The sequence below is a fragment of the Ctenopharyngodon idella genome, chromosome 1, assembly GCF_019924925.1.
Source record: "Ctenopharyngodon idella isolate HZGC_01 chromosome 1, HZGC01, whole genome shotgun sequence".
Lineage (NCBI taxonomy): Eukaryota > Metazoa > Chordata > Actinopteri > Cypriniformes > Xenocyprididae > Ctenopharyngodon > Ctenopharyngodon idella.
The window spans coordinates 43,748,573-43,776,147 of record NC_067220.1 but is presented as its reverse complement, the minus strand read 5'-3'; the positions used below and the strand labels follow the sequence as shown (position 1 = coordinate 43,776,147).

Below are 27,575 nucleotides of genomic sequence, written 5' to 3'. Positions count from 1 at the left end.
CTGCTTCACTGTTTGGAAAATAAATCTATGATGTGTAAACACACTTATTTAAAATAGATTTGTATATAAACTTAAAATTATGTACAATGAGCACTACAATGAGAACTAAGACATTCATCCTAAAGGCATGTTGTTGTTTTTTTTTTTTTTTTAGTTGTGGTTATTCTCTAATTTACTGGTAGTATTAAGTAGTCTTTTACTTAGTATTAGTGTTTAAGTTGTGTCAGTCATATCCCAGTAGATCTGCACTATAAAATATGGGGTTACATTTCAGATAATTATTGTATTATGAACTAACAAAACAATATTTTTTACAGTATTTATTAATCTTGTTTAATTTTAATATTTAAATGCACTACAGTATACTGCTATAGTATATAGTAATATATTATCCAGAATGCATAACCTGTGTTAACTTTGAAATGAATTGTGTTGAAACTGGATGTGGATCAAGCACAGTCGTCATCACCATTCAGTTTTTACAGCAGAAATTGTATGTGCTTTTATAGGTACCTGTTTGGACAGAAGGTAGAAGGAAATGCTTTTGTGATGTTTGGTGTGATGGACGGTGAGACGAAAACAAGTATTCCTGCATCTCTTCAAAAAGTTCAGGTGAGAGATATTGAACACTTTACAAGTTGGGATCAATCTAATTTCTCTTCACCTAGATGATGACGTAAATAAAACATTAAAAAGCTTTTTTTCTGCGTCTTGTAGACTGATATTCATGTCTTTCTCACATATGGATAGATAATAAAAGGAGAAGGTACTGCAGAACTGACCAGGGAGATGATCACTAAGACCTTTCCAAACATTAACCAGCTGGTTGGACAATCAATCTATGTTTCAGTCAGTCTTTTAACAGAAAGTGGTAAGAATCAACAGATACTGTACATCTGTATGTTTACATGCATGCGTATTATAAATGAGAGGCTAATCGTATCTCTCTCTCTCTCTCTCTCTCTCTGTGTTTCAGGCAGTGAAATGGTGGAAGCAGAAAGGAGAGGCATTCAGATTGTGACGTCACCGTACACCATCCACTTCAAAAAAACACCACAATTCTTCAAACCTGGAATGCCCTTCGATATCTCGGTAAAAGACATTGACTTTACGAACCTGAACTGAGGAACAATTTTACCAATATATTAGTAGACATGATGATGGCTAATGTTTTTTTTCTTGGTCTTGGTTTTATAAAAGGTCTATGTAACAAATCCTGACCAGACCCCTGCTGAAGATGTGGAAGTGGAGGTCAATCCTGGAACAGTCAATGGTAATACAAAAGCCAATGGCATTGCAAAAGTAACCGTCAACACTCAAGGAGGATCTTCCAGGCTGGAGATCACTGTAAGACATAGAATACATGATGTAGAACAAGCTATTTGTTTACAGTTACTTGTAGTTGCTGTGAATCAGCAGGAATATTTATTTATTGATTTCAGGCTAAAACCAAAGATCCACAATTAATAGCTGAACGGCAGGCAGTGAAGACAATGACGGCTCAGGCCTACGTTTCCAAAGGCGACTCCAAGAATTACTTCCACATCGGCATTGATGCAGCAGAGCTTCAGATCGGTGATCAAATGAAAGTCAATCTGAACACTGGACAAAGTCCAGGAGTTAAAGATCAAGATTATACATACATGGTAAAGATTATGGTTATTTGTTATTCATTTATACCACCAATGCATCAATTACATCAGTATTTATTTTTTTTACAACAGCTTGTGTTTGAAGCCGAACAAAGTGCTTAACCTTTGTGTATTGTTCAAATTCACTACCCTTTCATTATGTTTGGGATGAAAACATCCACTAAATTAAACTGCTGTAAAAATGTATCAGATAAATATTTTTTTCAAATTTTTTTTGCATAAATCTGTTAATCAACCTCAGTCCTGATCAAAACTACTAAATGTTTAAAAAAAATCCAGGATTTTTACTTTTTTATTGCCAAGTTTATAAATGATGTCACTGATGTGGGGAAAAACACACACAAAATGATTGTGGACTGGATATTTTTTTACCTTTTATCACAGTCTTGGACATGTGAAAGATTAGTAACAACATTGGCTTTGATGCATTGTTAGTTTTTGTGCAGCATCAGATTTTAATTTTTTCTCCCTCATTTACTGTTCGTGGCTGTTTTTGCCCCATTGACTTACATTATAACGACATTTTTTGATTGCAAAGCCATGACACCATATAATCATGCATTCTTGATTGTGGGTGGTTTTCCCTGCTGGGAAGAGGTAAAATTTGTAATTTTTACAGTTGATCACCAGGTGGCACCATTAACAATTTAGATAGGCCTGTGCAAAAAAAAAAAAAGCTTAGTTTCTGGCTTTTATATGGAGTTATATGGAGTATAACAGCATATTATAGTGTGTGTGTGTGTGTGTGTGTGTTTGTGTGTGTGTGTGTGCGTGTGTGTGTGTGAGAGAGAGTGAGAGAGAGACCTTTGCGCACTTACCTTGATGCGTCTGAGAAAATCAAAATATGCACCTCAGCTCTCAGCACTACATGGAGTAAACAAAAACAAAGTAAGTGTATTTATGCACCTGCTGCCTTTTGATGGTGAGAAGTACGGACGGCCTATGTGTGAAATGCTTGTCTTTTCTTGATGGTAAAGCCAGTTTAAAACCTTAAAATCCTTCAGTGATACACTTTTCCATTTTTTCTGTAAAAAATCTGGACCCTTGCGATGGCATAAAGGCAGGAACACACCAAGCCGACGGTCGGGCCGTTTTTGTTCGTCGGCCGACTGAGTTTTCTCAGTGTGTTCTGCACTGTCGGCTGAAGTTGGTCCTCGTCAGCTTTTTTTCGGCCGATTTGACATGATTGACATAATTGAATCAGCGTCAGAGCTTGTCGTCCGTTGGGCCATCTGATCATTCTGATTGGCTGTTCAACTACTGCCACCTGCTGGTACGGAAAGGCATTTCATCTTACGCAGGCACGGAACAGACTTGCTACTTGGCCGTCGGTTTGGTGTGTCAGGGCAACTTTGGACCCACTAGTTCATCGGCGACGGCTTGGTGTGATCCTGCCTTAACGCGTCGGCCCTGGAGTCACGCCTCTGACAGGCTGAAGAAAGGGAGTTGTCTCCACGTTGGTGGAAAACCACACTTCGCCGTTTCTCCCAATCCACCCAGATCCAGGATCCTCTGAATCCTCCTCGCCTTCAGTGGAAGCTGGAGAGGATGATGAGGGTGCCACAACAAAATCAGGATCTGACTCTCCTGAGTCTGTGGTGTCAGAGGGAGAAGACAATACATCCTGCAGCTTGCTGGAGGGGTCAGGCTGCATAATCATTTCTAAAACTTCAGTACAAGTCAATCCCTTTCTCATGTTGCTTGCTGCTCTTCTCACCATCAAATGACCAGCAGGATGGCATGCAAGTGTTTAAATCCACTTACCTTGTTTTTGTTTAGTCTGTACTTCTCACCATCAAAAGGCAGCAGGTGTATAAATACACTTACTTTGTTTTTGTTTACTCCATGTAGTTCTGAGAGCTGAGGTGCATATTTTGATTTTCTCAGATACATCATGGTAAGTTGGCGTAAGGTCTCTCACACTCTCTCTCTCTCTTCTCTCTCTCTCTCTCTCTCTCTCTCTCTCTCTCTCTCTCTCTCTCTCTCTCACACACACACACACACACTATAATATGCTGTTATGCTCCATATAACTCCATATAAAAGCCAGAAACTAAGCTTTTTTTTTTTTTTTTTTGCACAGGCCTATCTAAAGCGTTAATGGTGCCACCTGGTGATCAACAGTAAAAATTACAAATTTTACCTCTTCCCAACAGGGAAAACCACCAACAATCAAGAATGCATGATTATATGGTGTCATGGCTTTGCAATCAAAAAATGTCGTTATAATGTAAGTCAATGGGGCAAAAACAGCCACGAACAGTAAATGAGGGCGAAAAAATTAAAATCTGATGCTGCACAAAAACTAACAATGCATCAAAGCCGATGTTGTTACTAATCTTTGACATGCCCAAGACTGTGATAAAAGGTAAAAAAAATATCCAGTCCACAATCACTTTTTATATTGAAAATAAGTCATTTTCTGTGGGTTTTTTTCCTCCAAATCAGTGACATCATTTATGAACTTGGCAAAGAGTAAAAATCCTGGATTTTTTTTTTTAAACATTTAATAGTTTTAATCAGGACTGAGGTTGATTAACAGATTTATGCAAAAAAATTTGAAAAAAATATTTATCTGATACATTTTTACAGCAGTTTAATTTAGTGGATGTTTTCATCCCGAACATAATGAAAGGGTAGTAAATTTGCCCACAGTGTATTTTTGAGGTTTTAAAAATTTTCAAAGCATTTTCCCAAAATATGTATCAAAATAAGATTTATCACCAAAAATCATTCCATTTACTGAAACACAGTGGCCAAATTAAGACTCAAAAACATCCCCAACAACACATAAGTGTTGAAGTCTTTTTTACTTCTCTCATTTTCAGATCTTGAGTAAAGGTCAGATCGTTCATGCAGACAGGTTTAAGAGGAAAGGACAAGCTCTAGTGACTCTGTCTCTACCTGTAACCAAAGACATGGTGCCGTCCTTCCGCTTCGTGGCTTATTACCATGTGGGCCCGTCTGAAGTGGTGTCCGATTCAGTCTGGGTCGACGTGAAGGACACGTGCATGGGAACGGTGGGTCAACTATCACAAGAAATGGTTGACGTGCCAATCAACTAGGTCTGATTCAGTGTCTTTTATTTTAACAGCTTAAGCTTCAAGTGAAGAACAAGATGAATATCTATAGCACAGGAGATGAAGTCAAGCTTCAGATAACTGGAGATCCTGGAGCTAGAGTTGGTCTGGTGGTGGTTGACAAGGCTGTGCATGTCCTTAACAAGAACAGACTCACTCAAGCTCAGGTGAAGTATGTTCCTCAGACATAATGGCACAATCAGCTCTGATTTAAAACGCATGTAACTAGTGTCTTTTTTGCACCTCTAGATCTGGGACAGAATAGAGCAACATGACACTGGTTGTACGGCAGGAGGTGGAAGTGACAGTATGGGGGTTTTCAGTGATGCAGGTCTAATGTTTGAGTCGCACACCGCAGGAGGAACAAACACCAGAACATGTATCTATTTTTTTTCCATTTCTTATTCTACAGTTTCATTTACTGAACAAACAGATTCATGAGGGTTCCTGTCATTGGTCTGATCTTGAATGTTGTACTATGAATTTCCTCTTGAGTTGTTTGTTCATTGTGTCTTGGTTCCCTGTTTTTGGAATATCCATACTTGATTAGATTTAATAAATAGTTCTTGCTGCTCTTGGGTTCTTTAACATCATTTATATACCAAGTCAATATACCAAGTCATTCAATGTCCTCTAGCGTCTGTGTGTCCCGTCCCTGCAAAGAGAAAACGAAGAGCTGAGAGTCTCCTGCAGATCACAAGTACACTGGGTGAGATTTTACTCTTGCCATTCAAATCAGAAAGTATCTTCTGGGCTTTATTACTGTGTTAAAGATCCAGAGCCCTTCTCGTTTAGTTCACGGTTTATGTTTTAGGGAATTTCGTCTTTCCCCTAGTAGTTCTCCTACTTCCCTCATTGTTCTACAGTAACATTGTCTTTTCAGTTGGTAAATACTCCGGTGAACTGAAGCAGTGCTGCATTGACGGGATGAGAGAGAATAAACTCGGCTACACCTGTGAACGAAGAGCCACCTACATTGTAGACGGGCAAGAGTGCGCCAAAGTCTTCCTGCACTGCTGCAATGAGATAAAAACCCGCAAAAACATGAAGACAGAAGAGGAGGAGATGATTCTGGCTCGCAGTAAGTAACTAATTAAGGTTGTTCCAATATCTTAAGCTGCTGGATAGCTCCACCATCTCGTGCAGTGCTCTGTGTCAAAATGTGAAGTTTTTTTACAGTGTTTCCATGATGTTTACCTCAACTGTAAGTGGCACTTTTACAACTGCCATGTCCATTTTTCCAAGTCAATTCAGTAGTGCTTTATACAATAAAGACTGTTTCAAAGCAGCTTCACAGTAATAAACAGGAAAATAAGTGCAAAGTTCATCAGTTTTGAAATGACTTAAAGGACTAGTTCACTTTCAAATGAGAATTACCCCAAGCTTTACTCAACCTCAAGCCATCCTAGGTGTATATGACTATCTTCTTTCTGATGAAAACAATCAGAGATATATTAATAAATATATCTGACGCATCCGAGCTTTATAATGGCAGTGAGCGAGGATCAACGAGTATGAGCTGAAGAAGGTGCCTCCATCCACATCCATCCATCATAAAGCCAGACCGCCTTCCGTATTCAACTTACGAACAAAGTGTAAACTGGTGTCGCGTCAGTTAATATTGATGAAATTTATTTGATTATCATTTTCTGATGTGTTATTGTTTTTATCTATTACAACAGGTGATGATGATGATGACTATTATACAGACTCGGATGAGATTGTTTCACGTACACAGTTCCCCGAGAGTTGGCTTTGGGAGGAAATTGATCTATGCGAGAATTGGTGAGTATTTTTAGAGCTTTTTGGACAAAAGCTGTAAATTAAGCCTCGTTTACAAAACAAAGAACAAACATTGTTTCTCAATTATCACATCACACTTTTCATATTTTTATGCACTGATCCCCACTAGAATCTTTAGTGTTAGTTGCAAGGAAACTGATTCAAAGTCAACAACATGAAATTACATCCACTAGTGTTATAAATGTTAATAGAAAACCATGGGAATTTTTAGACCAGTGAGGAGTTTTGAGACTGACTAAATATTAGAACTGGAGACAGTTTCAAAATAATGAAAATGAGTGCAGAATACAAATTCTTTTTTTCTTTTTTTTTTAAGACAACAATATTTAATGTGCTGACTTTATTTCAAAAACACCTGAATCTTGTCCTCCTGGTAAGACATGCAGTAATTCTTTTAGGTTGCCCGGCTTATGAAGCTTTTTAGCCTGATATGGATTTAGATGGTAAACAACCATTAGAAGAGTACTTCAAAATTTCTAATTTTTTAATATATTTTCTCATATTCCAGTCCAGCACCAGTCAAAGATAAAGTGCTCTACCTGAAAGACTCTATTACTACATGGCAGATCTTGGCTGTCAGTCTGTCACCAACACTTGGTAAGGTGTTACCAAGAAGCTGCAAACGCAGAATACATGGTCTGAAAAACATCATTATCATTATGATCACCCTGGAGCTGCTGATTTAAACATTCTGTGTGTCTGTGTTTCTCCTCAAAGGCATCTGTGTGGCAGAACCTGAGGAGATAGTCGTTTTTAAACACCTTTTCATTGACCTCAAGATGCCTTATTCAGCTGTGCGCGGTGAACAACTGGAAATCAAGGCCATTATTCACAACTATACACCAAAGAAGCAGAAGGTAGATCCGATTTGATATTAAAAAATACAGTCAGATTTATGGTTATATATAAAAACCTTGTGCATCGTAATAACCATTTCAGCTTGAGTCACATAATTTACTAATGACAGCATAAGGATTCTAAGAGTCATTTTAGTTTTTAAGCTGCATGTGACTCAAACTGAAAAAAGTGTAGGATACTAATCATTGCTAAAGCAGAAATGTCCTTCATCACACTTTTCATATTTGATTTACTTTGGAGGAGGTTTCCTCTAGATATTGAAGTGATTTGTGTCTCACTCTCCTGTTTTCTCCAGGTGCGAGTGGAGTTTATGGAGGCACCAGATGTTTGCAGCTTTGCCAGTAAGAAAGGCAAACACAGAACAACAGTAAGCGTTGACAAAGACTCCAGCATAGCAGTTTCATATGTGATTATTCCCATGACACTGGGAAATCACATGATTGAGGTGAAAGCTGCAGCATTTGATTCTGTCTACACTGATGGAGTGAGAAAGAGCCTGAAGGTGGTGGTACGTCTGATGGGAATTCTGTTTCAATTGATTTGGTCATTTGTTACAAATAATGATCAATAAGTGATTGTCATATTTTGAATAGATAAACTAGAGCACTATGGGTAGTTAACTTACTCTCTCTCTTTCTCTCTCTCAGTCGGAGGGTGTGCTAGTTCAAAGACAAACCCAAAACGTGGAGCTCAATCCTGTTAAGAATGGTGAGATTTACTGTGAACCATGGAAACTTTATACTTCATCATAAAATCATTGATTTAATGTCAGTTTACTTCTATCTAGTCAAGACAAAAACATCTACAAATATCATTATAGTTTCAGCCAATCAAGATCACAATCATCTGCTCTTCTTCTTGCTCAATACTCACCAAAAGTGTGCAAAATCTGATCAGCACATGACCCATTACTCTTCCCTCATCTTCCTCTTCTTCTCTGTTTCTCATCCCAAATGAAACAGGGGAAAAAACTATAGTCGTTAAATCTGATACACCAGCTGATCGGGTTCCAGACACACCTGCTAACACGTTCATCACAATTGTTGGTAAGGAAAAAGACGTTTTCATGACTGTTTAATGATTATTTCTTAAAAGTTGTTTGCATGTTTTGTGTAACTAGAATTGAAACCTTGTATCTACAATCATTTGGGTACATCTGTCTATTCCTCAATGTCCACAACAAATTTTGTATTACTTGTTGTATGAAGATTTTATCGCAGTACGTCATGCTGAGGTTTGTAATAACTGTAATCAAGCTTTTTTCACTCGGTCACTGCATGTGCCTCATTCATTTGAGTTTGCATGTTTCACTTACATAAATGCTTCTCTGCAAAACGAACGGTACTTCGATCTTCAGTCTCCATGCCAGAGATGTTCACGAGTCTTTTATCTGGAGTCCGAGTCCAGTCTTAAGTCTTTAAGCTGGAGTCTGAGTCAAGTCTGGAGTCTTTTGTCACGAGTCCGAGTCTCGAGTCATTAAAAAAAAAAAATACTCATAATTAAATCCTATTTTTTATCCTAGTTGTATTTATATAGACAAAATAATATGATCTTGATATATCATCTGTTTTATTTGAAATTAAGGTCCTATGGTGTAAAGGATAATGTACATCCAGCTTGTTACTTTATAATCCATTACAATGTACAAAACAATCGTCCTGGCGACACGAGTAGTCATTTTCAATACAGTCGCTAAGTGGACGCAAGATGGCGCCAGTGAGTCACGGTTTGTTATACAGCAGTTTGTTATACAGCTTCGTTGTTATTGACTACAGTCATTATCAGAAAATATCAAACCTCGGGATGTTTAAGAATGTAAATAGAAAACTCACATGCTGATTGCGATACGTTAAAATATGAGCTTTAAATAATAAATGGATTAACATCTCTTTCTATCTCTCTCTTATGGACACACATTAAGAAAGAGAAAAGCTGCACATAATACGAAAAGATTAGAAAACATAGTGCTAGTTTTTTAAGTAGGTTTTTTTTTTTTCATATTTTAACAGACTGGCAATCCAAATGAGCCATGCAGCTACACCACAGTATACAGCTAGCTGTGTGAGTTAATGTGACTAACCTTTGTGGATGCGATGTCTCATAAAATTGGATGATGTCGTTAAGCAAATAAGCAAAAAGCTGCAGTGGTGCGTTTTATGTATAATTAGCTTAATTCAAGCTGCTTTCTGTCAACTTTCACTTCTAATCCCCATTAGCACATTTTACTGTGGGACTTGGTTTTAAAGTAGGGTTTTACATTAGTTATTTGAAAATGATTAAAAACATTTTAAATTAAATGTCAGGTTTTTTTTTTTTTTTTAATTCTTAAATTTGGCTAGTGACGCAACCTCTGATTAAAACGTTTCCTTTCTATTTCTTTTTGTATTTATTACATGTCCTGCCGATTGATATACGCCGATCTTGAAATGACTTCAATTGTTTGTTTTGGACAACAGTTTAAAATGGTGAATCAGTAATACAATATTTAAAAATATGGAGTATTAACGGAGGCGTCGTGCTTTATCGCGCCCTCACAGCTCTGCCTCACATTGCGCTGAACTTCTTTATTATCCTTTACAGAATTGATTGGTCAATAATCAGTTTAAAAAGGCTATTCGGTAATGTAGCATACAATATTTAGAAATATATTTTAGCTAGCTCTCCCTCACATGAGCTGCGTCCCAATTTAGAGGCTGCATCCTTCGAAGGCCGCATCCGAAAGCCGATTGCGTAACCGCAGCGCAACGACGGCTATAGAAACCATTCAAAATTAGAATCCCTGCAGAAGCTGATTAGGACAAAACTCTGATTAACATTAACAGCGCAGCGCGGACGTATTTTCTAGCGCCACCCAATGGGCAGCGCGGCGCGAGCTAATCTCACCAGCGCGGCGCTAACCAATTTAAACTGATACAAGTTTATTTGGCGCCAGTCGTTTACATTTTACATGGATTAATGAACATACTAAATTATGTTTTTTTTTTTTTTTTTTTTTGATGCAGAACGTTTCCTGTGATGGGTAGGTTTAGGGGTAGTGTAGGGGGATAGAACTATGGAATGTCCCCAGTAAGATAGCAAAACAAACGTGTGTGCGTGTATGAATTCAGGTTGATTGGGAGACTTTTTCCAATTCATCTCAATGGCAAAAAAGTGTCAACAAATGCAGATGATCATTTTAATTATGAAATTCAGATATAAAAACCTTAAAGTCTATAAATAAATACTTTATAAAGTAATAAATTACCTGAACATGTAAACTGTCCGATATAATTACCAGGAGGTTGGCGTGCTTCTCAAGACGACTACGATATTGAAAGTCATTGAAGTTTCTGCTTTGTACAGCTCTTTCCGTAGCCTCTATACATATGTGCAGTTCTTCAAAGTATCGACGCACAACACTACTGTTTACTTGTAACACTATTAAAGATAATAAACAAAATAAATGTATGAGTTTCATCCTGATTTCCTTTGTCTTCCTAAACTTCAGCAGAGAACCAATGTTTGTAAGGAATGAGGGGTTGCTTTATAGTACATTTGAGTGTATGTATGGTCTGCGCTGCGCTGTTTAAACTGGACCGCGCCGCGCTGCCCATTGGGTGGCGCTAGAAAACACGTCCGCGCTGCGCTGGTGAGATTAGCTCGCGCCGCGCTGCCCATTGGGTGGCGCTAGGAAGCACGTGATGCAGTCAATTCAGCTCATCATAACAAAGATAACAAAAACTGAAAAAAAAAAAAAAAAAAAAAAAAATCTCAGACTAAATTTCCTCTTTTAACCTTCCAGGTGAAGAGATCTCTCAGACAGTCGAGCAGGCCATCAGTGGAGACTTCATGGGTCGCCTTATTGTCCAGCCCCATGGATGTGGAGAGCAGAACATGATCTTTATGACTCTACCTCTCATTGCCACTCATTATCTGGACAGCACCAATCAGTGGGAGGCTGTTGGCATGGAGCGCCGTAGTGAAGCCATTAACCATATCAACACAGGTCAGCAGGATACAACAGATATAAAGAATTTGACTATGGTTTGAAATAAAAGAAAAAATAGATAAACAAATAAATATTTTTTTTTTATTTATCTTTTTTTGCATTAAGGTTATCAACGGCAGCTGAGCTACCGTAAAACAGAGGGATCCTACGCTGCCTGGATAGACAGGCCAAGCAGCACATGGTATTTTCATTTCAATCAATTTAATTTGTTTTTTATTTATTTTCATGCCGTTTCTCCTGTCATTTTTTTAAAATTATTTTATGTTTTTATGATTATTAGTAACAAATTATTATTTGCTACCAATTTGCATTTGTTTCTGTCTATTAAAGGCTGACAGCGTATGTGGCCAAAGTCTTCGCCATGGCCAGTAACTTTGTTGCTATAGAGGAGAACGTGATCTGCAGCGCCCTCAAGTGGTTGGTTCTCAACAAACAACTGCCAGACGGCTCCTTTAAAGAGGATTCAGCTGTCGTTCATGGAGAGATGGTGGTAAGTTGAACATCACTATGACTAGGGTTGGGAATTGAAAATCGATTCCAGAATACCTAAGGTCAGTAATCGGATACTTGTGATAAAATGAAAATTTCACTTCCGCTTATCGATTCCTGTGTGCGCAATTTACAGTTTTTCTGTGAATTGATTTGACCCATTTCTCCAAACTTGACTTGACTTGACTTGGTATGTTTTAAATTGGCCCCAAAATTATAACTGCTTGGTTAATAATAGACACAACACAAGAAATCCAGTTTTCCTATCTGTTTACACATTTAAAACAATTTTTACAACGGAAGTGATTCAATCAAAAACCAACTTTAGCTCGATAATAATTTTCCTATTGTCACTGTGAAACTGCTTTGAAACAATATGTATTGTGAAAAGCGCTATATAAATGAAGATGACTTGACTTGACAATTGCATAATGTAACAGGGAAAGTATGAAAGGGAAAGTATACATATAGCAAGAAAAGAATAAGAATATGAATAAGAATAAAGAGGTAAGTGTAAAGGTGGTGGTGTGGGTAGAGGAAGGGGTGTAATGAGAAGGAAAGGAAGAGTGGAACATATAGAGGGAGATCATATGAGGACAGGAGAAAGGAGGAGAGGAGAAGAGCTATAGTATAGTGGAGGACATTGGTATAGTGGAATAAGCAGGGTATGGGGGGGATTTTGGATTCAGCACGGATGCACTCGAAAATGCGTTTCTGCATTAACATCTTGAACGGGAGCTTGTGCAGTGCCACCGCAGGGAGGCACTGAGGTGGCACGAAGTGGAGTCTGAGTGCCCTGTGCAACACTTACCTGGTTCAAGGGTGGGGCAGAGGGTGTGTGAGAAGGCCTGGTGGCATCCTCAAACCACACACTGCTGCCCAACTGGGAAAAGAGCAAACTCTCCCCTGTGCAGAGGATCTCTTTTCTCGGTATGGAGTTGGACTCGGTCAACCGGACAGCACGACTCACAGAACAGCGCGTCCAGTCAGTGTTGAACTGCTTGAATTCGTTCAGAGGTAGGACAGCGGCCCCACTGAAACTTGCTCCTGGGGCATACGGCATCCACAGCCGCAGTAACGCCGCTCGGGTTGCTTCATATGAGGCCGCTTCAGCACTGGCTTCACGGCCGAGTACCAAGATGGGCGTGGCGGCATGCACCAGATGTCCATCACCCCGTACTGTCACCAAACCTTCCCCCCGTGGTCAGACCCTTCGTTTCTACGGGAAGTAGTCCCCCTAGAACAAGTGTCCAGGCATGCTGTGGTATTCACGGATGCCTCTGCCACGGGCTGGGGGGCCACGTACAACGGGCATGCAGTGTCGGGTCTGTGGACGGGGCCTCAACTGCATTGGCACATCAACTGCCTCGAGTTGCTAGCAGTACCAGAGTCTTGCGCTGGGCCACCTCAAAGGGCTGCTACATGGCAAGCACGTGCTGGTCTGTACGGACAATACTGTGACCATTGCGTACATCAACCACCAGGTTGGTCTACGCTCCTGCCGCATGTGGCAACTCGCCCGCCATCTCCTCCTCTGGTCACATCTGAGGTCGCTTCGGGCCATTCACATCCCTGGCATGCTCAATCGTGCAGCTGACAAGCTTCCGGGAGAGTTGTGACTCCATCCCCAGGTGGTCCAGCTGATTTGGGACCCCTTCAGAGCTGCACAGGTAGGCCTGTTTGCCTCTCCAGACTCGACAGTTGTTTTATTCCCTGACCGAGGGCACCCTCGGCACAGATGCACTGGCGCACAGCTGTCCCCGGGACCTTTGCAAGTATGCGTTTCCCCCACCTTTGCAGTCAGCTGAGTTGAAAATTCTGTCACTAAAGACAGTTTTCCTGACTGAATTGGCTTCCATCAAGAGGGTAGGGGACCTGCAAGCATTTTTGGTCAACGAACTGTGCCTAGAATTCGGGTCGGCCAACTCTCACATTGTCCTAAGACCCCGGCCTGGATATGTGCCCAAGGTTCCCACCACCCCCTTCAGGGACCAGGTAGTGAACCCTGCAAGCGCTGCCCTCGGAGGAGGCAGACCCAGCCCTGGCTTTTCTCTGTCCTGTACGTGGACAGAACGCAAAGCTTCAGGACCTCAGATCAGCTCTTTTTCTGTTACGGAGGCCAGCAGAAGGGAAAGGCTGTCTCCAAGCATTTCACCTTCCTACGGGCAGGATGTGGCCTCCGCACCATCCCCTTCCCTTCAAGGGCATGCTTTCCCAGCGTTATCCAATAATCACACTGAGTGGGTCTTGCAGAACAGCAGTGACTGACCTTCTCTGCTTAGAGCCCCAACTTCCACTCCAACAGTTGGGGGTGGACCAGGAGTCTCAAGCTAAGTGCTGGAAAGGCCAGCGACAGTGACATGTTGTTAGATATCCCCAATTCCCAGTTCCCCGAAAGGGAATGTCTCGGTTACGTATATAACCCTCGTTCCCTGAAGGATGTATGTCCCGTCGCCACAGTTGTTGTACCTCCGCTGTACGGCCGAGTCACTAGCTCGGCTCCTCAGTGGAAAAGCAAATATGCGATGCACCTGCTGCTCATTAAATACTTGCGCTGCAGCGCGGAGCAGCTGTTGCAATTATCGCATGCCAATGTGCATTAGCTCATTTTTCTTGCACTCGAAGTAGATTGGTCTCTCAAAGCGATCCCCAATTCGTCTGTCAGTTCTGACGTACGTCTTGGTTCCCTCCTTCAGGGAACGAGGGTTACATACGTAACCGAGATGTTTTATTTACTTTTAATAAATGCATTACTACAACAAAATGCAGTGCTTTATTTTGCAGTAAAGTTGAATTATTTGGTTAAGGTAAGAGTATGTTTAGATCACTGTGTTAAATGGTTAGTTCAGTAAGTAATTAATGTAATCAATGACAGAATTTTCATTTTTGGGTGAACTAACTCTTGAACTGTTTTGAGAGCAGTTACATTACTTTGGAGAAATGTGTCAAATCGTTTCAGAAAAAATGTAATGTGGTTTTAAACCATTCAAGTGAAAGAAGACGCGAAAGAGAACTCAATGCGGCACTCACACATTTGGTTGCTGGGCACATCCAGAGCACGCACACAAAAAGCTGCCTCTCATATAGGGCACAAATACTGAATTGAATTCTCTTTCGTGTCGTCTTGTGCTTGAATGGACAAATGCACAAAATTATGTCAAAATATCTTCATAAACACAATCAGTTATGTCTTAAGTGAATGTAAACAGTTGAGAAAGAAAACGCATATGTAATAGTATATTGGATCTGTGCATTTGATCTTAAAGTGACAGCAGTAATAAACCTGCTGCGATCTGTGTCAATAATGAACAAAAGAAAATGAAAATCACTCACTGATATCGATTGAATAACTTTTTTTTTTAACTTTAAGGATTAATCTATATTTTATTTGTAAAAAGAAATCTATGCAGTGTTATTTTACATTCGATTTCGATTTCTAAACTTTGTTCAGTTGTATTTATTTGTGCCATTGCAAAATTATTTATTTGTTCTTATTGTATCACTGACTGTATACTTGTCTTTACTAATGTTTGAAATTTATATTTTTGTCTAGTTTATTAATTAGTTGTTCTTTAGGTTGCTGTTTTTGTTCATGGTATTCAGCTGCAACAGAATGTTTTGCAAAAAGACAGAATAATATTTTGATAGTTTGATATCTAAATGTTTGACTTTTTTTAACCATATTGGAATCGAAACTGGGAATCGTTAAGAATCGGAAACAATAAGCAAAATCAGAACTGGAATTGCTAAAATTCAAATGATACCAAACATTAAAATGACTTATTGACTTAACTACAATTAATGTGTAAAATGCAATTAATACGTTTACATACTTTTTGCACAATCTGTAATAAATGGAGACCCTACGGCAGAGGTGAGCAACTCTGGCCCTCGAGATCCACTTTTAGTTAAAAACACACAAGCTGAACAAGCTAATCAATGTCTTCGGGATTACTAGAAAGCTACAGGCAGGTGACGTCCCTAAGGGAACATGGTGATGAAAAAATATGAGATGGGAGGGAAAATCATATTTCAGTGCTTTTGCATTCACTCACAAAACTTTTGTGTTCTTTCACAAGACTACTGCTTTCCCCCGAGAAGCTTTGCATTCGCTCGCAAAATCACTGTAAAATTAATATAGCCTTTCCTCCACACCTCATTATTTCAATTACAATAGTTTTTAGAGTGAATGCAAAGTTCCCCAGTGTTTTCAGTTCCCCAAAATGTCATTGGCGTGTAAATGAACGGCCAAAATGCATAAAATGTTATTCGTTTTTAGTTGAAAATGTTGTGTAAACTTCCCTTTAATAAGACAAAACTCATTTTTGTGATGTTGTTTGTGTTTTTTTTCCAGGGTGATGTACGAGGAAAAGATGCAGATGCCTCTCTGACGGCCTTTGTTGTGATTGCCATGCAAGAGGGCAGAGAGATCTGTGCTGGAGCAGTTGGTGTAAGTACACCTCTTCCACTGTTTTGTTCATCAAAAACATTAAACTATAAATGAACAGCTTTTTTGCTTTTTCTCTTGGGTTTAACCTCTCACACACACTTTTATAGAGTCTGCATGAAAGTATCAAGAAGGCTGTTGACTTCTTAGAAGGTCGACTTCCACGACTGACCAATCCTTACGCTGTTGCGATGACGTCCTACGCCCTGGCCAATTCTGAAAAACTCAATAAAGACATCTTGATGAAACATTCCACCCAAGGAGAAGGTCAGTGACAAGTCATCAAAAAGTGTTGTGCTTTATACAAGATGGAACAATTCTAACCCAAACCCAAGTGTAAATAATGGAAGAATTATCAAAGTTTTGTGGTGTAATAATAGCTGCCTGTTGGTGTCAATAACAGTAATGGAACGAAAACACTCCTGTTTCTATTCCTGATTTGTGTTTGAATCAGCCGGTAGGTTTTGGAATGTCGCTGGACAGCCTCATCACTCACGAGAGGCGACGGCCTATGCTGTGCTGGCACTTGTGAAGGCCAGAGACTTCGATAAAGCAGGAGAGGCAGTGCACTGGCTGGGCAGACAACAGTCTCATTATGGCGGTTCTGGCACCACACAGGTACACTAACACCTCATCATTTGACTGTGGTAAACAGGTGTAGAACTTGTCTTTGAAAGCTTTTCTGTGCTTTCTAGGCGACCATCATAGTGTTCCAGGCCGTGGCAGAGTATCGCACGCAGGTGAAGGACCAACAAAACTTCAATCTGGACGTGGAGCTGGCAGTGGCAGGAAGAAGCAATCCTGTCAGATGGACCATTAAAAAAGATACTGCGCATCTTACACGATCAGACAAGGTGAGGAATAACTCATCTACCTGCTTCAAATTGTGTGCTGCTCATGTCAGTTGGATGATTTTGTTGTATCATAATAAGTGAGGAATTTTGGGATTCTGTCAATAGTGTTGTTTGGTCAGTAAAACAAGTGGTGCTCACTGCAGAGCCAAATGATGTCCAGCTTGAGCTCTATCAACATAATGGGTGGAGCTTCACCTAGTCCAGCTCCACCTATGTGAACCTAATGAGTAGAGCTTAACCTAATTAGGTTTAGGGATAGAGTAAATTTAGAGTTAGAGTGTGGATGGACCTTCACTCATTATGTTCAGAGAGGGGGAACTCTGCAGTGAGCAGCCTCTCCAATAAAGTCTTCAGGTATCTCTGTTACATCATTGATTTGATTATTCTGATGATATTCACTCAACAGGTGGAGATCAACAAGGACTTCAATGTGACGGCTAGAGGAACTGGAACAGCCACTCTCTCTGTGAGTGTTCATGAGCGTTTATACGGTCAACAGCGAGATTAAAACAAGGGTATAAACATCTAATCTGCTGTTTTCAGGTTTTGACGCTGTACTACGCCAGACCTATTGAGAAGAAGTCTGACTGTACATTCTTTGATCTGACTGTTAAAATGGAAGAAGACCCTGAAAGTATGATTGACAAGAGTTCATGCACTTTCCATACATTCAGAGCTAAAATGAAATCTCCAAAATACCCAAATGTGTTGTTTTTTTTATTTTAATTATCTTTTTTTCACTTTAGCAAAACAAGAAGGAGCCCTTGAAACTTACAAGCTCACTATGGATTTCTTGTACGTTGAACAAATTTCCAGTAACACTTTATTTTACAGTGTTATTGTTACATGTGTTACATGTAGTTACTATATTAATAACTATAAATTATGCATAATTACATGCAGCTAACCCTAAACCAAACCCTACACCTAACCCTATAGTAAGTTCATGTAGTTAATTAATATTACTCAGTACTTACATTTATAATTACAGTGTAACAAAGACAACTTAAAATAAAGTGTAACCAGATTTTCTAATATGTTTTTTTTTTTTGTAATTAATCAGCATGTGCTCATTTAGGCTGTTTTCACACTTGGCTTGTTTGCTTCGTCGGAGTTTGATCCTGCGCTACTTTTTCCCACAATGCGGATGCAACTTGCTCTTCAAAGACAGATAATTCAGAGACGAGCAGCTCTACGTTATACTACAATATAATAATTCTGATATCAAACGGACTCAGGTTTGCACCAAAAGCTCTAGTGTGAAAACAGCCTTGAACGCAGAATCAGTAGATGAAGCAAACCTGAAGACCTACGAAACCTGTTAATAAAACTTGCTCTTGATCTGTCCATCTTCACAGCTACAAAAGCGATAAAACCGATGCCACCATGACTATTCTGGACATTGGCATACCGACGGGATTTAGGGTGGAAGGCAAAGATCTTGAAGAGGTATCATGATGATAAACTGATGCAGTGTTGCCTCACATCTACAGTATATAGAAATGAATAAATTATTCCATTCTAGTAGAAACAAAAACTCACAAGCGTCTTAGTTCTAGTAGCATAAATGTAAATAGAAGAGGAATCTAATAAACATCTACAGACAGGATATGAAGCATTTTGATCATATCATATACTGATTTTTATCTCCCATTTTCGTATCCTCAGTTGTCCACAGGGAAGGAGAGATACATTCAGAAATTTGAGATGGACAAATTGCTGTCAGAGCGAGGATCCCTCATCCTCTACTTAGATAAGGTATTTCAACAGACTGAGTTGCCTGATCATTTCATCTCATTTTCTTTTGACCTGGAAACCATGTGCTTTGCTTTATATTTCTATAAAGTATTGTTGAATTCTTGATTCTGATTGGCTGACAGATGTTCCAAAGTGCTCTTTAATATCCAGTAACTGCATGATCACATGGTTCTTTTTCACTGCTTACACTCTCTGTAGTGCGCACCGACATGAACACTAGGCAGTGTTAATTTAACATGGGCATTGTGCTGTGCACTATTACATAAATCTTACCCGTTTCATTTGTGTATAACTGACAAATATTAATCACATTCATATTAATTTGTTCATGTTAACACTATGTAACCCAAATATTGTGCACAGCTTCCAGTGTACAATATGATATGTAATCATAAATTTGATTTGATTTCTGTATTTTTAGGTTTTGCGCACAGAACCACAAAGAATTTCCTTCAGGATGCACAAGATGCTTGATGTGGGTCTGCTTCAACCTGCTGCAGTCACAATATATGAATATTACTCACCCAGTAAGTTTTTGGTGCATGTGCATAAACACATACACACACTTCTGTTTAATTAAACTGAAGCTCTCAAATTAACTTAATTTCTCAGTTTTTAAATCCTGCACAAAGTCCGTCCAATGATTTAGTCATCTGCCACAATAATTCTTTTGAATAATCTTCATGTGGGCGCTTTTCTCAGCAAATATTGTAACCTATTACCGTATTGGTCACCATGATTTTGCCAAGTAAGACATGTTCCTGGATCAACATATTTTGTTGATCCTTGAACAACATTCCTATCCGAAAATTTAGCCCTAACCTTTTCCCAACCCCTAAACCTAACCCTACCCATAAATTATCCCTAAAATCAGAGGGAAATGATAGTTGAATAACACTGTTGTGGAAGCACCTAACCAAGGTTGTAAGCCTAAACTTGACATAAATGGTAAACTTGTCCCTCAAATCTGATTGGTTGTTTGGAATGTTGTTCCAGGATCAACAAAGATGTTGATCCAGGAACATGTTGTACTTGGTGAAATCACGTTCACCTACTGGGTCTTCCAGAAAATAAGTCACACAGGGTCAAAATTGCATTTGCATATCATGAAATGAATTAAACCTACGTATGTTTTTTCTTTTCTAGATGCACGCTGTACTAAGTTCTTCCACCCTAAACGGAAAGACGCCGCTATATACAGACTATGTAAGGGAGACCTGTGTCAGTGTGCAGAAGGTATTATCACACACACATAAGAACACTACAGGAACAGTGTAAAGAGGTCATATCCTGAAGCATTGTAGCATTTTATTTTAATCCCTGTCCACTTATAATGTTAGTCAAAGTGTCAGATTTAGTACTAAATTTAGTACTAACATTCCGGCCTTTAATGTGCTGAACAGACTCTTGAGGTTGGACTGAAATCATCTCCTTCACATCTAGATTTAACCTTCGGGAAAAGAGTTAAACATCCAGTTATGATTTACTGTTTAATGTGATTGAGGGGGAAAAAAAAAACAACTGTACGAACTGTTAACTTCTCTTAACACAGAAAAATGCAGTTTACAGAAGAAAGACGATGTCCAAGATGAGGAGCGTTTGGTTAAAGCCTGTGAAGCTGGCATGGATTATGGTAAATGCATTCAGTTCTCTGTGTTAATTCATGCTCATGACTGTCATACTTCAAGAAATTAAGATTCATTATTTACACACTCTCATGTTGTCTCAGAATTGTTTTCGCAGAAAGCAAAAAGAAAGTTCTCGACACTGCTCTTATCATAGTGAATAAATGTAGAAAGTTTTCACAATCAACAAATAACTAAGATCAGGTGCACAGCCAAAAATGTAAATCATAGGAAACATTTAAAGCTAGAGATGCACCAGTCGACCGGCCATAAATCGGAACTGGCTGGTTTTTGCTCCAAACACACAATCGACAACTGACCAATTTTTCGTGTTATTTTGGAGAAAATCTATTCCAGACTTGCACACAAACTGCATTGCAATAATTTCCCAAAATGTAATTTGTGTGGAAATATTACGAAGTCTGTAAACAGGACATTAAAACAGGCCAGAGACAGAACACGCTGAAGACGGACACGAAGAGGAGAACAGAGACTTGCCAGCAGAAAAAATACTGTATCAGACAGCAAGCCCTCTGTTCGCGATGCTCGAAATATAAGAAGAAAAATATAAATATTGAATTGGGGGTGGGGGTTTATATGAATGTCTCTCTAAAGGGGACTGACTGTCTTCAGAGAAGTTTTGATGGCATTTATATTTTCCTCTTAACCTCCGTATAATGCCTGTTTATAAGTGCAGCGCTGCTTTGTGTTTAAGCATTGAATTATATAATCTATCAGCAGTGTAAAATCATATTTAATGCAATGTTATCTGATGCCTTTTTTATAATGTCCATGTCTTTTAAAGGGATAGTTTTAGTAGTAGATAATTTTGTAATCATTTACTCATCCACATGTTGTTCCAGTTTTTTTTTTTTTTTCTCTGTTGAACACAAAAGAAGATATTTTAAAGAATGTTGGTAATCAAACAGATGATGGTAGCCATTGATTTCCATAGTTTTTTTTTTTTTTCTCTACTATGGAAGTCAGTGACTTCTGTCAACTATTTGATTACCAACATTCTTCAAAATATCTTCTTTTGTGCTCAACAAAAGAAAGAAACTCATACAGGTTTGAACAACTTGAGGGTGAGTAAGTGATAACAACATTTTTTTAGGTAAAATATCCCTTTTATCTCCAAAAATGGCACATTACTGAACAGTGAGCAGTGAACAGTGAACAGGGAGTGTGTAAATGCAGTTTGACCTGAGCCTTACAGCTCTACATGTAGATAACAATATAACATGTATATTTGACAGTTTATAAAGTCACAGTGGTGGGGATGGATCTGGCACATGACTCTGACATCTATCACTTGAAGGTGGACCAGGTGCTGAAAGAAGGTACGGTTCAATATTCTCTCCATGTTTCTCCACTGATCATGAAATGCATTTGAAATGTGTCTGATTCCAGTTAAATGATGTTTCCCCTCTCAAATACATGTTCAGCATGAGGCTACACTGCATTGCAGTGAAAGTGTTTCATAAACACTGTTCTGTCTTGTAGGCACTGATGAGGATGTTGAGGGGAGAGTCAGACTATTTTTGGCTCGTCCCAGTTGCAGGGAGGATTTGGGATTGGTAAAAGGGAAGTCGTACCTCATCATGGGCAAATCCACTGACCTGCCAAAGCTAGGAGGAAGGTAAGTGTCCACTGTGTGTCTGTAAATAACAGCATTTACCTGAGCTTTTTGTATTTAAAGTATGTACAACATTGTTATTTGCTCAGTGATGCTCCAATTTTGTCCAAATGTATTCAGTTATTTAAAAGATGCATTAAGAAATATAGTTCATACAAAAAATTGTTTGAATACACATCTATAATGAACAAATTTTCTAATTAACTTAATGATTTTTGTGAGGCTTAGAGTCAAAAATTGTCTTATGTGGTGTAACTGTCTAGAAATTGAAGAAAAAAGCTGAAATTCTTTTTATGGAATTTTTATGGCATAACCATCGTGCGGGAAACCCATTCAACCCTCGTGAAAAGATATAAAGAATTTATGCAAATTTAGTCATTCTGAGAAAATTTTTTTTTATAAAATGGTAAAAATATTTTTCAGAAATGTATGAAACCAACATTAATACAATGTTTTTTACCACCTTGGACATCCTTATTTGTCATTGACCCTTATACTGGAAATTATTCATGTATAGCCAAATCTTTTATGTCTTCACTTTTCTGTTGTTTTAGTCTGCAGTACATCTTGGGAGAGAAGACCTGGGTTGAATACTGGCCCACAAGAGAGGAAAGCCAAATGAAAAAATACAGGGATCAATACATCGGCATCACTGAACTTGAGAATAGCCTCCTCAAAGAAGGATGTGCTACATAATTATATAAACATTTGTTGATTACAGAAAATTAAACATCCCTTGCAAACTTTCAGTAAATCTTCATAATATCGTTTTGTCCAAAATACTTGTTGTAATTTTATAAAGAACACACTTACTGAATAAAAAAAAAAAATTGTTTGTGACTCCAGTTATTCATTGTATGATATACAGTGCCTGGCAAAACATCCATTATTCTTTTGTCATTCTGAATTACAAATCCAAAACTATCACTTGTTTTGTGTGATATTTTAAAACTGTGTCTCAGCGTAATAATCATAAAAGACATTACAGTACTTATAGAACCGGGCATTGACAAATTTCATGGTAAATGCATGTAAGTCAGTTTTTATCATAATAGTGTTATAATAATAACTTTTTAATGACATATCTATGTCTCTACTCCAATTCATTTTTTGAAATATAAACATTGGTGGCTGTCATAACATGTATTTATGACTGATTTATTCAAACATACATTAAAGTGGGTTAAGTAAAATTATGATTATGTAATATAGTGCATGCTCCTTACTACAGAGCATTTTAATGGCTAATGGTCATTGAATGGCTTTTCTGAGGTAAATGTAATATTATCTGATTATTACAAGCTGTCACTGACATCTTTCCGTGGTTGAAAAATGTCTCAAGTTACGCATGTAACCATGGTTCCCTGAGAACGGAACGAGACGCTGCGTAAACATGCTAGCGGAACCGCCTCCACGGGAACCAGTGTCTGAAACACATACAATCGCTGCAATATCATATTGACCGGCGACAGCCCATGACATCATAACAATGCGACCTACATGTATATAAGGAGCACCCAAATATTGTCATTTGCTTATCGTCTGAAGGGACTGTAAGCAGGCAGGCCCTGAGGGATGGCTAAGAGACGTAGCGTCTCATTCCCTGTTCTTAGGGAGCCATGGTTACATGCGTAACCTGAGACGTTCCTTTTCAAATGGGAACTCGACGCTGCGTAAACATGCTAGTGGAACGATATAACCACGCCGCCATGCTGAGAGGAGTGCATGCCCTGCATGGCAGTGGCAACTGTCAGAATCTGGCAAGTTCCAAAGAAATACCAGACCCACTCACCCTACTGGTCACAAATGAACTGTCAGTGACAGCGCTCCCAGCGGTCAAAGCCTGAGCTACAAGCCTCAAAGCAGTCTCCATATCTTACACATGAAGGCCTGCTAAGGCCGCACAAAGGCCTGGAACCAACCACTTCAAAGGAAAGGGGTCCCTTTAAGGGAGCGTGGCTAGGGGGCCAGAAGGACCCTCAGCCAGTCACTTCTCAGGGGAACAAAATCAACCCCGAATACCACCAGGGAGGCTGACCTGGCTTCTAGCTGAACTAGTAGGCTAGTCTGCCAACAACCTCTCTGTTTCCCCAGAAACAGAGTCTCTAGACACAGAAGTCTCGCAAAGAGACATCCAGAAAGAGGGGCTGCTGAAAGGGCAGTAGACCAACTCAGACCGGATCTTAAAGACAGTCATCCTGGAGAGCAGGACTCAGCCCAGCTAACAGAATTTTGTTATAAGAACGTTCTTTAAATATTCAGTGTTGGTTCTGGGAACATAAAAAACATCCAGTTTTCTTGACGTTAGAGGAACGTTTTTATAAGGTATAACATAGTCTCAAATGTTCTTTCAACTTAATTTTGATCTAAAATTCAACATTCTAGGAACGTTGATTTTCAATAAGACGTCAACATCTAAACCTCCGTTAATTCCCAATAAGAACTTCTGTAGACGTGTGACAGAAATAAAGTCAGTCTGGTTAGTAATAAGTGAAGCTGGTAATGCTGTTTGTGGAGTTGTTTAATCAGATCTTCAGAGATTTAATGTCTTTTATCTTCAGTTCATCTAAGGCTGTGGCTGAAGAAAGTTGTAGTTTGTGTTCTTATTTCTCTTTCTTTCAGTGCTTGTTCACAGCAGGTGTTTGAATGATTGAAAGAATGTTTCAGGAACATCATAATAACCTTTAAATAACATTCTACTAACATTAAGAAAACTGGACATTTTTATGTTCTTGGAATGTTGCAAATCAACGTTCCTAGAATGCTGAATTTTAGATCAAAATTAAGTTGAAAGAACGTTTGAGGAACATTATACCTTATAAAAAACGTTCCTCTAACGTCAAGAAAACTGGATGTTTTTTACATTCCCAGAACCAACACTGAATATTCAGAGAACGTTCTTATAACAAAATTCTGTTAGCTGGGAGTGAAGTGCTATCAACCCTTGCAAGTGAGGGGAGTTACTCTGCTCGAACCTAGGATCTACAAAGCACCTATGTTTTAAGGCGCTAAGGAGGCCGTGCACTCTAAAAAGGAACCATCGCAAGTGGAATGCTCACAGCCTAAGAGCTGATCTAACTGGGAGGCTTTGAGAGAAGTACTCAAGCCCACTCTCAGAGTGAAGAGAATACCAGCTCGACCTATCAGGTTGACCAGGCAATAAACTAGAAACAAAGGTGAGAGAGGCTAGCCACGCCAGCAACACGCAGCAGCGTGCGATCTCAGGGAGGCCAACCACCTGCTAACAAGAACCTTCTGACCAATACCCAACCGCTGAGAACTCACATCAGGGAGGCTTACTATGGCCAACCACCTGGTATTAAGTCTAGACTGGCAGAGAAGTAACCATACTGTGGGAAATTCGCTTCAAAATGGGGCCTACTACGGCCATGAATCTCAATGGCAAACGTTCACTGGCTGACTGTGGCCATCGCTAGCTGCCATACACCTACTTATTAGTGGCTGGCTCTCAGAGAGGCCTGTTAAGGCCTGCTGCCTGAAAACTTGCTGCTAAGGCCAGCAGCCTGATAGCAAATAGCTAGCTAGCTGTCCAAAGCCTACAACCTTGGGCTCACCCACAGGGAGGCCTGCTGTCTTCCAGAGCGGCCTGCTAAGGCCAACAAACTGAAAACAAGCAACAGCTGGATGCCAGACGCCCACACTGCTGGGGACTCAACCTCAAAGAGGCCTGCTAAGGCCTGCAATCTGAAGCAAGTCCACTACTGCCAGGGGCTAGCCTCCAGGGCAGCCCATCAGGGCCAGCTGCCTGGTAGCCAGTTCAAAGTTAGCTGGCTGCTAGGGGGCCAACATGGTGAGAACTCACTGTGAGAGGAGGCCTGTTAGGGCCTACTACCCTATAGCGAGTCTAGTAGCAGAAGTAGTTTACTATTCAAAAAACGCCTGGTGATATCCTTATCACATCGCCAACGAGCGATGTACTGAGTAAAAGCACTTTTTACCCTTTAAGCAAGGGGAGTACAAACATACGCCATCATGCCCTGGAGGAGGCCCACATGGGCCTACTACTTCAGATGAACATGAGCGTCCACTCGTGGCAATGCTGAGCTACAAGGGAGCGTACTAAATGACCAGCCCGCAGTGAAGGTCAAGTACTGCTTGACCTGAGCCACAATGGTGCAGGGCATATAACAACAGAGCTATAAGCGAAGCACTCAGAAAACACCTTGTTTACAAGTGAGTACTATCCGCCTAACCCTGAGAAACTACAGGGTGGAGGCCAACCACAAAGATTCCATCATGACAGAAATAATATCTGTACTCAGCCCCAGGGGAATAGGGGCTTTGAAAAACCACCCACACTCAACCCAATGCCTGAATGCTAGTCCAGCGGGCTTAAGAGGAGCCTAGCGAGGGCCTATTTAGCTCAGCTTCCAAAATGCAGGCCGCAGCAAGCATTACTAATCAAATAGAAAGGGAACAGTCTATTCTGCCTCCACACCAATCTGTAAAATGCAGAAGGGGGTCGGGCCTTGGCCACACGACTCTCAATGAGAGGAGGCCAGCACTAGAGATAAAAAAGGGAACCTACACTCGCTAATGAGAGGTCAGAGACAGGAATGTACAACAGACCACCTTCACTATCTCTAATACTAGCCTGAGTCAGCTATCAGGGTGGCCCGGGTGAGGGCCAGCCCATAGCACACAGATCTACCTGGCGCTCCTCAGAGCAGCGGCCTCTAAGCAAAACTCTCAACTGAGAGGAGGCAAAACACACTCAAATAACACCGCTAAAGGTGGCTAAGAAATACAATAAAAAGTCTTAAACTCGTTTAAAATGAGTGACATAAACCAGGTAAGCATGTCAGGTGGCCCAGTGGGCCGACGCTGGATATAAATCTATCTGAAGCAAAAGGGCTTGTCTCTTTGATACATACAATTCTCCAAAACGTGAGTTGAAGAGACAACTACCCTAACCTGAGGTGGCTATCAAGGCGGCCTGCAAAAGGCCAGCCTGCAATCGAATAACAGCCTCAAAACCACTCTCAAGTGGGAAGAGGCCAGAAAAAGAGAGCAGTGGTCTCACCAGAGAACATAAGCAAAACCAACACACTCACTTAAGAAGACCAAATTAATGGTATTCCTCTTCTAAAACTGTTCTAGCCAACCAACAGGAAACTTCAGGGCCCAAATATTACTTTTCCATATATATCTGTATACACAAATAAATTGCCAATTACAAAATACAAATTTTGAATGCCCAAAAATCTCCTACACAGGGAACTGAGGTCTACAGAAAATACATTAGTATTATAAAAGCTTTAAAAGACCTGAGCGCAGTTCCGCCTGCGGCCACATCATGGAAAATCCTTCATTTTCTCTCCTGTTGTTCAAACTAAGTCATCAGCTCCAAAGAGTCGCAAAACC

At 39.8% G+C, this 27,575-nt stretch overlaps 1 protein-coding gene across 3 annotated transcripts in view; it reads left to right on the top strand.

Moving 5' to 3' along the window:
- LOC127512476 (complement C3) overlaps positions 1 to 23,023 on the top strand; it is a 78,148-nt gene extending 55,125 nt beyond the window's left edge. For 2 of the 3 annotated variants that reach the window (XM_051893687.1, XM_051893438.1), the window contains 34 exons: positions 510 to 612; positions 751 to 871; positions 977 to 1,092; positions 1,201 to 1,347; positions 1,443 to 1,646; positions 4,481 to 4,672; positions 4,747 to 4,899; positions 4,982 to 5,111; positions 5,370 to 5,441; positions 5,616 to 5,813; positions 6,415 to 6,517; positions 7,044 to 7,132; positions 7,253 to 7,392; positions 7,689 to 7,901; positions 8,041 to 8,101; positions 8,356 to 8,439; positions 11,175 to 11,378; positions 11,487 to 11,562; positions 11,712 to 11,871; positions 16,225 to 16,320; positions 16,428 to 16,584; positions 16,772 to 16,935; positions 17,013 to 17,171; positions 17,578 to 17,637; positions 17,715 to 17,805; positions 17,918 to 17,966; positions 18,530 to 18,620; positions 18,840 to 18,929; positions 19,351 to 19,456; positions 20,076 to 20,165; positions 20,482 to 20,562; positions 21,811 to 21,894; positions 22,058 to 22,193; positions 22,745 to 23,023. In XM_051893687.1, the coding sequence (XP_051749647.1) occupies positions 510 to 612; positions 751 to 871; positions 977 to 1,092; positions 1,201 to 1,347; positions 1,443 to 1,646; positions 4,481 to 4,672; positions 4,747 to 4,899; positions 4,982 to 5,111; positions 5,370 to 5,441; positions 5,616 to 5,813; positions 6,415 to 6,517; positions 7,044 to 7,132; positions 7,253 to 7,392; positions 7,689 to 7,901; positions 8,041 to 8,101; positions 8,356 to 8,439; positions 11,175 to 11,378; positions 11,487 to 11,562; positions 11,712 to 11,871; positions 16,225 to 16,320; positions 16,428 to 16,584; positions 16,772 to 16,935; positions 17,013 to 17,171; positions 17,578 to 17,637; positions 17,715 to 17,805; positions 17,918 to 17,966; positions 18,530 to 18,620; positions 18,840 to 18,929; positions 19,351 to 19,456; positions 20,076 to 20,165; positions 20,482 to 20,562; positions 21,811 to 21,894; positions 22,058 to 22,193; positions 22,745 to 22,886 (4,162 nt within the window). In that variant the 3' untranslated portion in view covers positions 22,887 to 23,023. The remainder of the gene's footprint in view (positions 1 to 509; positions 613 to 750; positions 872 to 976; positions 1,093 to 1,200; positions 1,348 to 1,442; positions 1,647 to 4,480; positions 4,673 to 4,746; positions 4,900 to 4,981; positions 5,112 to 5,369; positions 5,442 to 5,615; positions 5,814 to 6,414; positions 6,518 to 7,043; positions 7,133 to 7,252; positions 7,393 to 7,688; positions 7,902 to 8,040; positions 8,102 to 8,355; positions 8,440 to 11,174; positions 11,379 to 11,486; positions 11,563 to 11,711; positions 11,872 to 16,224; positions 16,321 to 16,427; positions 16,585 to 16,771; positions 16,936 to 17,012; positions 17,172 to 17,577; positions 17,638 to 17,714; positions 17,806 to 17,917; positions 17,967 to 18,529; positions 18,621 to 18,839; positions 18,930 to 19,350; positions 19,457 to 20,075; positions 20,166 to 20,481; positions 20,563 to 21,810; positions 21,895 to 22,057; positions 22,194 to 22,744) is intronic. The other variant, XM_051893521.1, reaches the window with a different exon arrangement.
- The last annotated feature ends 4,552 nt before the right edge of the window (positions 23,024 to 27,575 follow it).